Here is a 14058-nt window from a genome sequence, read left to right on the forward strand (position 1 = left end):
TATGGTGAAATTACTACTTGAAGGCACCATTTCTATGCCTCAGAACTTGTAGCTGGATCTTCTACCCAGTGCCTGTGTCTCTATGCTCTGACATGACCATTTACTGCTCATTCCTCCCCTGGTGCCTAAACACCTGGATTCATACATGGAAACTGTATGTTCATATTAGGAATGATTCATACTCAGGATTGGCCATTGCAAGAGTGAGAGGAAGGGAACATACAAAGACAATGAATTAAACAGAACTAAATGACATTGATTAATATAGAACTCATTTGCCTGCATTTAGAACGACTAGGCATAATGACACAACTAAGTGCAGGGAAGAAAAACATTACTTGTACATAAAAAGCAAGGTGACAGAGCTAAGATCATCTGGATAATTGCATAATAATTCATAAACTGCCAAGGTTACATAAATGCTTTGGGAACCTAAAATTGTTCTGGTCATTTCCTTAATTGTTCCCTTTATTCATCTTTGTAGATTTAGTCTATGCCCAAAATAATATCTGAAAATGAAGCACTGTTAAAACCCCATGGGACAAATATCATGCTCCATTATCCTTAACACTGATCCCTAGTGATGTGCCAGCTGCCTGCTCACCACTTTTCTTAGCCACTTTGCTTGGCTCTGCAAGCTTTGCTTGCAAACTCCCTTTGAAGGAAGCCAGGCAGCCCAGAGAGCTGGGCTCCCATCTTGTCAGTGCTGTGCAGTAGGCGCTTGGTACTTGCCAGTGTCACAGTGCCATTTGCTGCTGATGCATCTTCCATTCTTGCATATGAACTGAGTTAGAGGCTCGCAAGTCGGGAATTCTGTGAAGGATATAAAAGAGCCACTAAGAAATACTTTATGGACTGTGCTTGATTTGATTTGTATCTGTTTTATAACTGTGTTCAGAACTCTTGTCCTCTACAAAGGCAGAGCAGACAGTAGAAGAGCAAACACGGTGATTATAAGTTCTTAAAGACATGAGGTGACCACACTTCAGTGTCTGAAAGGAGGAATTGCTAGCCACCACAAGCCTAGAGAATCATCAGATGAAGTGCCGTTACGATTTATCATAGTTTCTGAAATACATGTTCAGGGCCAACCTTGTCTTGGTGAATGATAGCAACCAGGGCTCTGCTGTGCTGCTACAAAATATTGCTTCTGTATATCCAGCTTGCTGGGCTTTTCTGAATACAGAGAGCCACACAGGGTTGTCAAGGGTAGCACTGACCTCTGAGGGATGCCAACAGTGTTAGGTGAAATTAATTTATCAACTAATGAAGTCAGTGCAGTTGCTACCATATGTTTACAAAGACTTTGACACTATCAATTCGAGTCCAACAAGGTGAGCAAAACCCCTGAAAAATAATTCAGATTTTTAAAATGAAACTAAATCCATTAAATCAAAACCATTTAAATCAAAAGATCTCCTTTCTGATCCATTACATAATAACAACAAATAGTAATAATGATAAAAGGCAAATAAAATATAAAATATAATTAGCCATTTTAACATTCTAGTAAATCCAGAAGTTAGCACTTACATAATAAGAACTGATAATAATGAAAATTTAAAAAATAGTAACCAGAGAAAAATTAATGTACTGAAGGGTTCAGACAAATAATTTGAACTGAGTGTTTTGCAGGGAAAACAGTACTGTACCTATTTACAGATGGTGGAAATTATTCACCTAAAGATTTGTGGATTTCTCAAAATTAGGCCTTTTATCTCAAGAAAACATGAGTAGAGTCATATTAATGTTTTGTCTTTAAAACAGCTTACTTAGAATCTTACAATATTTGATAGAGAAAAACCACAAATGTTATCAGCTATCTGTGGACTTTTAAAGAGATGTCTAAAATAGATGCTGGTTGAGCATGCTACATTTAGGGTGGCCAAAATGCTTTATTTTATTTTATTTTATTTTTATCTAGCTATATGTTTACATATTTAGTAGCCACCTACCTATCTACTTGGAATTCTGAGTTTGGAATTCTGAGTACTACTTAATTTGGAGAAAAATTATAAAAACAAGCAAACCTACTATATTTACCAGCTTTAAAAGTTGAGAATTGGGGTTGGGGATTTAGCTGAGTGGTAGAGCGCTTGCCTAGCAAGTGCAAGGCCCTGGGTTTGGTCCTCAGCTCTGGCAAAAAAAAAAAAAATGTTTAAAAAAAAAAAGTTGAGAATCACTGATAATCGCATTTACTTTGGCCCCAAGATATCTATGGCTCAGAAAAGTCCCATGTGCCCATGATAACCAATGTGTCCCAACAATGGAATTCTCTTCCTTAAAGCTGTTTCTAACGTATTTTATTAGTAATTTTCTACATCATTTCAATTTTCATTCATAAGCTATTCAAATTGGTATTTTATTTTCTTTATATTACAAATTGCTTTGTTATGCAAATGAATGCACTTCTGATTTTTACCAGACATGAGTTCTCAAATATTTCCATTATTTTAGTATTTGGTTCTGAATTTCTTTTATAATTCCATCATTGGCTAAGGCAGGGACAGGATGCTTCCTGGGGCTCACATATAGAAATCCTAGCATGGAAGAATGTTTGTCATCCCAGCCATAAGAGAGACTAAGGTTAGAAGTTTCTTGCTTTTGCTGGTCAGCTGGCCTCATCTATTTGTTGAATTCCAGAACTGTGAGGAACCTGTCTCCAAAAAATGAAGATCTAAAGTTGACTCTAGTTACACACACACACACACACACACACACACAGAGTTCATACATACATACATGTACACATTTGTAACCACAAAAGTACCCACATGTACATGCTCAACAAGAGAGAGGGAGAGAGAGAGAGAGAGAGAGAGAGAGAGAGAGAGAGAGAGAGAGAGAGAGAGAGAATGTTTGTCATAAATCCAGAAACACAGGGACATGAATATGATTCAAAGAATATGGTGAAAAAGAGATTTCAGCAGAAAAAAAAAAAAAAAAAAGGAGGTAAATATGATTCAAAGCTAACTCTGGAAGTCAAACCTGCTGACATAGGCCAACAGCCCCAGTACTTAAATGTTGTGGTAGGAGAATCAGGAAGTCAAAGCCAGCCAAGGATGGGAGGGAAGACCTTGCCTCAAAAAATTGAGAAATAAATGAATTAAATCTAAAATTGAATCAACCTTCAGTTTCTTAGAAAATCCACACACTTTCTGCTTACATAGCATGGAACTTGAACACACACACAGAATGCACATTGTTTCATGATGGCCTCAAATTCATGACCCCTTTGCTCCAGCCTCCTGAGGGCTGTGACTACAGTGTGCTTCCCTTTCCTACTTTCATATTAACATTAATTTAACATTTGATATGTGTATCTAAATATTCTCGTTCTCCTTTGTTTATGTGTTTTGCTAGAATATTTTATGCATTTTTATGTTTGAAAAAGAATTAAGTATAATAAATGTGACTTTCTTGATTTCATGTACATACAGCATCCTGAAGGCTATTAAGCAGTAAAATTTAAAAAGTTTGACACATAAGCAAATCCTGATGTCATTCCTACATTACAGAACATAGAGGCTAGCATAAGTGAAAGAACTGCCATGTTAAATCTTAAAATTATTTTAACTTCTAGACAATAGTGTCTAATGTACAGTCCATTTTAGGAGGAATAAATGAAATATAGTGGCTTTCTTTTGGCACAGGGTAGAAAAACATGTATCCCTAATTTCTTTTTATCTTACCACTAATGCCCAACAGAGACAGAAATGATGTCTATTTACAGTACACACCTTACCCTAAAACATGAATTATAGCTAAGGCTTCTTGAATTTAATATTTCCCTCTTTTTTTTTCTTTTTTTTCTTATATTTGTGTTTTAATTTTACATATCAGCCATGGGTTCCCCTGTCCTCCCCCTTCCTACCCCTGCCTTCTCCTCAGCCCCTCCCCTCCATTCCCATCTCCTCCAGGGCCAAGACTCCCCTGGGGATTCAGCTCAACCTGGTGGATTCAGTACAGGCAGAACCAGTCCCCTCCTTCCAGGCTGAGCAAAGTGTCCACGCATATGCCCCAGGTTCCAAACAGCCAGCTCATGCACTAAGGACAGGTCCAGGTCCCATAGCCTGGATGCCTCCCAAACAGTTCAAGCTATTCAACTGGTTCACTTATCCAGAGGGCCTGATCCAGTTGGGGGCTCCACAGCCTTTGGTTCATAATTCATGTGTTTCCAAACTAATGGAAACTAATGGATATTTCCCTCTTTCATATTAGTTTTAACACTTGAAATTAGTGTCTAAATATTCTAGTTCACTTTTGTATTATATTTTATTAAAATATTGTTATGAATTTTTATTTTTGACAAATAAATAAATAAACATGGCTTTCTTGACTTCATATACATATACTTTGACTTTAAATCTTTCAATGCAAATTGTAGGACATTTAGAAACATTTAATGATTAATTCTGTAAAAGACAAAGTACAAACCAAAAGGACTCCATTTTATCCTGTTCCAATTACAGTGAGGAAAAGAAAACTGTATTTTATCTTGGTGACTACTCTAACTACATAAAACAGTTTAGATGGATCAATGGGCTGCTATTTTTTTTTTTTTATTTTATTGTTCCAGGTAGTTTGCTCAATCTGTGTACTATATCTTTTTTTTTTTTTTTTTTTTTCTAGTGTGTTATATGAATGCCATTCATTAAACAGCTACAATTTCTCTTTCAAGGAGTTTCTATTTGTCTAGTGCATACAGTTTAGAAGCAGTTCCCAAGGACAATATTTTCAGATGCGTTTTTCTTTTCTGCCTCTTACCTAGGTATCTCCTTCCTTCTTTCCCTCTAAAAAAATCTAGCGAAGTTATTTTTGTTGAAGTCTCAAAATCCTGTAGCCCATAGTCTAAATGATGGAGCAGACATTTATGAGCAAGCCTGTGGGAGTATACAGATATTCGTGTGAAATTAGATGATAAAGTAATAATATCACGGGAATCCAGATTTAGAAAAATGATGCCTTAAGTTAAGGAGTTAAGGAGACTGCAATTACTCCACCTTTACTGTTAATACTTGGCAACTGGAGGGCTAAAATTGTCATTTCTAAATCCTGAGTCTTAAATAATACAACTCACCTTAGGACACTTCACAAGAGCAGCAAGGGCAGAGGAAATTCAGAATTACTGTGACTGATATTGAAACACTTTAGTTTTTCATTATACTGCCACAATCATTACAAAGAATGTTTAATGATACTGCAGCAGAGGAAGATTTGGGCAAGATCAAATGTTAACATTCTTCATTCTGTCTTTTGTTTGAAATCTGAGTTTTACCTGCTATAATGTATATAATTATCTGTTGGTATGAAAAGTGAGATGGTGCTTCTGAAAGTTATTCATGTTGGACTGTATCTGCTGAAGACACTTTTCAGATATTGCTGCTAACTGTGGCTCCCAAGAACCAGGACTCAATAGAACAGATTATTTTCTTTTATTGCTTTTACTTCACTTTGACACCAGTCTTGTTATCTCAGTAGTCCTCTTCATTAGATTACCCCAGTTAACTATATGTTTATGTGGTCTATAAAATGATTTGGTGATGCAGAGCAATTGTTACATGGGTGGCTTTTGTACTTTGTAGCATGAACTGCTTTTTAGTTAGAGGTCAATTGCTATTTGGTACTGTTTAATGTAGACTAAATAAATGACTTAAATAAAATGAGAATAGTTAATACATATGTGAAATTCAGTTTTCTACAACACAGATGATAATAGATACATTTTAAAGTTAGACTTATTCCATAGGTCAGATTTTAAAATATCCACTGATATAAACACATTGTAGTATAAGTGTAGTGCAATATTTTATTTTTCTTATTGCTTTTCTTTTTACTTTCTATCTTTCTGCCTTTTGGGGGTAGTGAGAGTGATAAGGGCATGGGTGTAACTCTTTTCATGAACACTGTAAGTTTTTTACAAAGATAATCCTGGATTGAGATCCTGGCCTTATGTACTTAGTAAGTAAGTACTTAATGTCTCTGACCCTAGATTATTAATATGTATAGTAAGTGGGAAATATTGCAAAAGTCCATTCATTAAAGTTTTTATTTAGAGCTTTATTACATATAGAGTTCTAGGTTATAGACATAGATTGTGTAGAATGAATGAATGAATGAATGAATGAATGAATGAATGAATGAATGAATGAATACCCTAGGCATAGGAAACACAAGCTGGAGGAAATCTAGTTGGAAAAATATTTGGAAGGTGATTAAACACATGACTTCAAAACTATCAAATAACTGATAACATAAAGGTGGTTTAGATGATATGCTAGACTGGGACTTTTCAGTGTTATACAGGGTTCAGAAGTACTCTCATTCAGTCCAAACAGTGCTCGGCAGTGACAGTCTGGAGGGGAAGCGGCAGACACTGCCTTTGGGCTGCCAGAGGGCTTTTTGGATACAAGTATTTAAGAAGTCATATGAGATACAAAGCGGTTCATTAGAAAGTGAGCTTCAGATGATTTTGTTCAGCTGTAGGCTAACAGGAGTCTTGAGTGCATTACAGGTGCCCTACACTACGTTGTGGTTGATCTGCAGGCCGAGCGTATGACATGCACTTCTGGGTCAGTGTTTTCAAGTCAGAGTACAGTTGTCAGAATGTGCCTCTCAAAAGCCAAGGACAACCTGTGTTCCTTCGAAACACAGAAGCTTCAAGAGTTCACTTCGGGTGGTTTTAACGTTCTTCTGAAAGAAGTGACATAAAGGTACTGTGAGTGAAACATTCATGTTAAAACAGGCCAACAGGAGGGAAGGCACTGGAACGTTCTAGATCAAACAAGACTCCTATCTCAGAAGAAACTAAAGTGAAAGTACATAAATACTTGGAAAGTGAAGGAATTTCAACGGGGTGGGGGGGGGGGCTACATGTGATGGAATAGGCTTTCGAGAGTTTTTGGAGCAATCAGTGTTTACAAGGCAAAACCCCAGAAGTAAAAGTAGGTACATGGGAGTGTGTAAAAGACAAAACAAATGAAAGTCCAGGAAAACCAGGAAGTTATTCAAGCAGCAGAACAACCACAAAAGAAATAAGCAGCAGACACGTCAGTGTGCTTCCTAAAGTGTAAAAAGTAGAAGATAGTGGAAAGGGTGCTCAAAAATAATGAGTGAAGGTGAGTTTGTTTGATGATTGCATATATGAAATGACATTTTGCCCATAATGGAGAAGTTTGAATATCAATGTCAATATAGAACAGGACACAATACTCTCATTCCACTTAAGATGTGGATCACGGCATGAACCTAGTATGTTGAAGGTGTCACCCTAGCTTATTATTAGCATTGCTCCCTAGCGTAAACAATGCCAGCTTAGAAAACTAGACTGTGAGTGAAGAAATAAAATGGTCTCTCCTGGAAATTAATAACCATCTAATTATTTCACAATCATACTTTACAACTTGAAAAAAAAATATTCCCATGTGAAAAAAATTAGGTAAAAGTTAATCTAAGGCTATTAATAAAATTTTAATAAAATGTATCAGAGAGTTCACAGAACATGTGACTACACACAGTCACATAGGAACACTACAGAGGTGCAAAAATAATACAAAACTATACAAGTTCTAAAATTCAAAATTAAAAAACAATAACTTTTATAAAAGTATAGAAAAGGTAATGAAAATTTTGGTCAGTAAACTTCAACAGACTTCACAAAAAAAACAGATCTTAAAACATTAACTATATTTGTAAAGATTACTGATTGAAATCAGATAAATAATATAAGAAATTCAGATAATATTTAAATGGTTAAGATAAAAATACTCTAAGAAATAAAGTAAGATATAAAGGCAGCTGGGGTGGTGGCGCATGCCTTTAATCCCAGAACTTGGGAAGCAGAGGCAGGGGAACTCTGAGTTCAAGGCCAGCCTGGTCTACAGAGTAAGTTCCAGGACAGGCTTCAAAGATATACACAGAAACCCTGTCTCGAAACATCAAAACTCCAATCATCCCCCCCACACACACACCAAAGAAAGAAAAGGAAACATGAAAAGAAAACAATTAGGACATTTAAAAATGAAAATAAACTTTTGGAAATACAAGTTGAAAGAATCAGCTAAATTAGATTTTAGTAAACTGAAGGTTTGGTTTATATTTTGAAAGTAGCTTTTTCATATATTTAAGGCTTTTTCATACCTTCTCAGTTTTAGTTAATTAACTTCCTATCCTCATCTATGCCTAAACCATTTGCTCTCTGTTTCTACCCCTCTTCTTTCATTTTGAAAAATAATAGTTCAAGCAGTGCTACTTTAAATGAATAGACAATGCTGTAGTCTGATACATTTAAATAAAGAATAATACCTGAAGTTGGGAGGGAGTCATGTAGGAAGATATGGGGGGTTGGGAAGATGAAAATAGGGAGGTGGAAATGATAATATTTTAATGTATAAATAAAATAAATGCTGAAAGAATAGACTTTAAAAATGAAGTTGACTAAAGTCAAAGATCTAAAGAAATCAGTATATCCACACAGTGAAGACTAAGAAGAAATAAAAGAGATAAAGCATTCTGACAATAAAACTGAAAGTTCCAAAGCCATGGTAGAGAAAAATATGGAAAAAGTCATATCGAAATACTTCCTCAGTGTATATGTTAATTAAGATTCAGGAAGAACAATACTCAGCTCACATGAAAACCAGATGAAACCCAGCAGAAAGGCAAGAATAGCAAGAACCAATTCATGAATTGGATTTGACTTGCAAAGATTTCACAGTATTAAATCAGAAAAAAACCAATCTACCTCCTCCAGTAAAGGGCTGTGAGCTTTTGGAAGTACTTCACTCCCTTTCTCAAAGCAAATGGAGAGTAGAAGAGAGGTAAAGGAAACAGAAAAAAAAAATCACAGGAAAACCAAGCCTGAGACTGAATGCATGAAGAAAGTCAGGACAGTGGTATGGGAGCTGCTTAGATATGCTAATAATGGTGTTTTGCCCATCTAAGGAAAACAAAATCCCTGAAAAGTTTGGACTACAATTATGTTGGAAAAGTTTGGGGGAAAAGAAATGTATGAATTTGAAGTCCCAGGTAAATGGATAGAATAGAACATGAATGTATAAAATTTCTGTGAAATGTAAAGACTGCAAGAATCAGCGTGCCAACTCTAAGCAAAACTTAGCTTTGTTGGTGGCAACTTCTGCACATGAGTGAATATTGATACATAAAAACTTGGCACATGAAAACTGAAATCATAGGGCCTGTTCATGAACTGTTATTACTACTATCAATGTTTATTGCTATTATTATTATTTATTCACATGTCAGTGAAATAAATATTTTCAAACCTAAAGAATGAGATCATAAAGAATGAGATCATATCTAAAAGTGGCACCTCTTTCTTGAACCAACAATGATTGTTATTAAAACAAATCCATGCTCAATTCAACCCTAAAGCCAGTAAACAACATAGTCATATTTATAATTCTAAGAAATGATTAAATAAATTAGTTTCAGTAAAGGTTAAAAAAACAATAAAAAGTGGCAGATAAATAATTATTAGCTCATATACATTCATATAAAAGCAAAAATATACATGGATTGATTATCTTGTGCAAATTAATTTTGTCATGTGGTATAAGGCTATATTTCTGGAAATTTTCTTCTTTGGGGTGTGTGTGTGTGTGTGTGTGTGTGTGTGTGTGTGTGTGTATCACATTCTCCAAGAGAAAAAGAGTGAAAACTTTATTGTGAGATCATATCCTTTGAAATTAAATAACAATTAAAATTAATAAGCTGCACAACATTAGGTTATAGTATTTTCTCATACTAATCCTAACACAGCAACAATTCATTGTAGCTGTGTGTAGGCAGAAGAAATTCATTACTCAGCATGCTTTGTTATGAGTTTCATTGTTGCTACTTTAAAATTTGGGACTTTTTAGAGCAAAGAGACTTTAGAGCACATAGGGACTTTTTAGAGAAAATGAACTTCAGAGCACGTAAAGACTTCTTGGAGCAAAGGGTGTGAGAAGGGACTTGTGGATCTGTGATCTATGGTTTATTGGAAAGCTCAGGTCACAATTCTGGTCTTACACTGTTCAGGCATTTCCATTTAGACACAGGGAAAGCAAGCAAGCCAGGCACAGCTGCATGGACTTGAAACACCATTTACTTGGCACCCAAGGTAGAGAAGTTTAAAGCCAGACTACAAACAGTGCTCCCAAGTCTGAGGGAATGGGTGACCCAGTGAGAGTACGGGGCTCAGAAGAAGGAGTGAATGGCACATCTAAGAGACCATTCTTCGCTTCACAAAACAGGTAACTGCTTTCTTTACAGTGCCAGTACTGGACCCAGACACAGTTAGGATTATAAAATGTATTCTGTTCCTGTTTGCCTGAGGTGTGTTAAGGATTGAATCCTGAGCCCCATCCACTTACTTTCCAGACCTTCCTCTTCAGCTTTGTGCGTGGCGTCACAGGTCTCACTCTTATCCACTCTAGCTCTAGAACTTTTCCTTCACATATAAAATCAATATAAAAGTTCCCAACAAACTATTATGGATCTGCACACTATCCAAACCTGGCTGCAAATTAGTTCGCACAAGTGTTCATGAGAATGATTAAGGCTGGTCTCCTAAGAAAAAAATGGTTCCATGGAAGCTGAAGAGGTGGCTCAGAGGTTAAGAGCACAGGCTTTTCTTATGAAAGACCTGAGTTTTGTTCCCAGAATCATGCCAACTGGCTCACACCTGCCTGGAACTCCAGCTCCACAGTAATCCAATGCCTCTGGTATCCTTGGGGCCTGCATTCACATATACCCACATGCGGGTACATGTACAAACACACAATTAAAAATAATAAAACTTTATATTTTTAAGGGTGCAATCTACAGGTAGGCAGTAGTGCTGACCCCCATCATGCATGATGGCTTGTTCAAGACAACTAGTGAACATTTTATAGTACACAGCTCTCATCTTCCAATATTCACCCCAATACCTGGCTCCAGGTTTGTTTTTCTTAATAAGACCTTTTAAGATTCATGCCACACAGTACTTTTCCTTATTTGTAAAGTTTCATTACAAAAAGACAGACACCATCAATTGGAGCTTCAAACCTGCACTGTATCGAATCTGAGACAATTGACATATGAAATGATAGACATAAATTGACACTGTAATATTCATAGACTGTCAACTCAGTCATTCTGAAGATTTTTTATGTAAATATATTTTGGATCAATGCTTGTGAAAGGGATCGAACTCTGAGTGTTGATCACTATTGGGTAGACTGAGGTACAGAAGGCATTCATTCATTTGTTTGTTATGTTTTTTTTTTTATAGAGTCTCTCTTGAGTCCGTAGCGGTTGGAAGTTACAATGTAGACCAGGGTGACCTGGAACTGGCAGTTACCTTCCCAGCTATTCCTCCCCAGCACTGGGATAAGGAATGTACCAGTTCACTTAGCATGCGCAGTGGGGCTTGGAAAGAACTTGAAGAGGTCATTTTAAATTGACTTAGGGAAAAAGACTAGTATCAATATTAACCTAATAATGGAATCAGAGAACAGAAGAAAGAATAGTGCTATTAACTAACGGTCCATAGAGGTGTGACAATTTCCCTAAATACTAGATCTGATGGTGGAAGTGCATGTATTTCCTGTTCAGTCCTCATGAGAACAACAAGTTAAGTTTTGTGAATGAGTGTTAGTGTGAGTGTGTGTGAGTGTGTGTGTGTGTGTGTGTGTGTGTGTGAAATAGAAAGAGAGAGAGAGAACACATGCACACAGTGTACCTGTACCTGTGTGTGCATGTCTGAATTCCAGAGAAGATATACCCATGTGCTGCTCTATTTCTCTGCTGGTCTCCTTTGAAATAGGGTTTGTCACTGAGCCTGCAGCTGGGCAGGCAGCCACCATGTCTCAGTGATCTTCCTATCTCCACCCTCCACAGCTCTGGGACTACATGTGTATGTGGCCAAAGGTGCGGGAATACTATCTCAGGTCTTCATGCTTGTCCAGAAAGTGATCTTATCCACTAAGCCATCCCCCACCCCAGGTTATTTTTTTATAATTTTTCTTTATATAAAAAATGTAAATACATTTCAAAGAAATTAGTTTCCTTCAAAGTTATTCTTATGATAGTGAAATAAAATAAGAATACATAAACTATGGAATGAAATTAATAAGATAGATCACTATATTCCTGTGCATCTATTTATTCATCAGTCCACCTACCCATCAGGAGAAATTTATGTGTGTCAAAAAAATGCATATATTTCTTGTATTCATGAAGGAATTTCATAAAACTACTATTCTTCAGTGAAGGAATAAGTCACAATAGATGAAAAAAAGTATAATTATAGACTTTACTTCATATCACAATTAAATAACATCTTTATCTGAATATAAGAAAATCATAAATGACTGACATGTATTCTTGAATGTACAAATATTTTGAAATAAATTTATGAAGCTGATTATTATCAAATGTAATACTAATTAACTTTTGCAGTTACATGCAACTGGAAATACCTGTTTGAAATGTCCAGTGTTTCACACATTCCCTTTCTTATTTTATTAATAGAGTTTTATCATTGATATTTGGAATACCTAGATATAACCAGTTTTACATTAGTATGACGATGTAATGTTACTTTCTATAAATGTGTATACTATGTTCTGTGCTTGTAGTTTATTTGGAACTTTAGAACTTTTGGGTTACATAGATATTCTAGTGAGGAAGAAATGAAGAGAAATGCATAATTTTAAAGCTTAATAGTTAATCTATTTTTACAGCTTATTTTTAAATTCTTATAATTTTTATTTAAATATTTGAAGTAGCAACATGAAAACTTGCCTGAGAGCTAAAGATGGCTGTCATTTTGATAGTGCAATGAGTAAGGTACAATGACTACCCCTTTCTGTTCACAATTGATCACATCAGATAGATGTGCACTTTCTACTTACTGGTGGTCCCCTTGGATCTTCGTTCTAACTTCTCAGGGCAGAAACCTTGTCCTTTCACCTTTCCCTAGGCACGATGCTAGACTTAACATAATTTCAACTCATATCCTAAGAAAGCAGTTCTGGGGCGGAGATTAAATCTGCCCTTGAAGCTTTGCAAGGCAATTAAAAGACGTCAGATCCTGGCTCCATAACTTTTGGGGGGTGGGGGGTTTGCTCAGTTAATTTCACTGCTTTCAGATATGCTCACATTCTGGAAGACTTGCATTCATTAAATGAGCAAGAACTAGCAAGTCAAATCAATACAGCTTGTCTGCTACACGGGATGCCAAAATTTAGAGCCCTTGCTCTTAGAATGTGAGGTGGGAAAAGAACAATTTTGTATTGTAATCAGGAGTGGTGGCATCTCTAATGACTGAAGGGAATGGGGGGCTAATGCTACTTATCTGCTGAAAAAAAGGACCTAGGTACCATACTTGGGAGCCATTTAAAAGCAAACTGGCCCCTAAAAAAATATTATGTTTGGAAGCAGGTGTGGTAGCACACAGCTTTAATCCCAGCACTCTAGAGGCAAAGGCAGGGGGATCTCTTTGAGTCTGAGTCCAGCCTGGACTAGGCCAGCCAGGGCCATCACCACTAATGAATAGAGGCTCCATAGAGAGACCCATTTTAAAAGGTGGGGACAGATGAAGGCAGGTAGGCAGGCTGACCAGCTGATGGCAAGAGAAAACAAAGTCCTGGAAGTCATTGTTTGACCTACACAATGAGCCACGGAGGTTCAAAATTAATAAAGCAATGTATAAATATTGCTTAGAAGGGAAGCAGTTGATAGGAAATCACAACATGTCCACACAGTTGGGCTTTCCCGGTGGACTGCCTAGTTATTTCTGGTTCAAAATAGCCATTTCCAGGTCAGAACATCTTGCGTGACTAGGACTCCATGGTGGCTTTACATGGTTGCATAAAGGGCGCGTGCATGCGGCCATGTAATCTACATACATGGGTGGAGTAGCCACATGAGGTCCTGTACGCATGTGTAGCTCACTCTTTAAAAAGCCAGCGCCATTTTGCACAGGTCTCCTCTCTCCTCCTCTTCTCTCTCTCCTCTTCTTCTTTTCTCTCCTTTCCTCACTCACAAGCGCCGCCTAAATAACTAACA

General features: G+C 36.6%; 1 protein-coding gene across 7 annotated transcripts in view; it reads right to left on the reverse strand.

Annotated features, from left to right (window-relative positions):
• The window catches only part of Lrp1b (LDL receptor related protein 1B), a 1919409-nt gene that overhangs the window by 748157 nt on the left and 1157194 nt on the right, over positions 1-14058 (reverse strand). For all 7 annotated transcript variants that reach the window (XM_036183000.1, XM_036183003.1, XM_036182999.1 and 4 more), the window contains exon 19: positions 733-813. In XM_036183000.1, coding sequence (XP_036038893.1) covers positions 733-813 — 81 coding nt within the window. The remainder of the gene's footprint in view (positions 1-732; positions 814-14058) is intronic.

The sequence above is a fragment of the Onychomys torridus genome, chromosome 4 (assembly GCF_903995425.1).
Source record: "Onychomys torridus chromosome 4, mOncTor1.1, whole genome shotgun sequence".
Taxonomy (NCBI): Eukaryota; Metazoa; Chordata; class Mammalia; order Rodentia; family Cricetidae; genus Onychomys; species Onychomys torridus.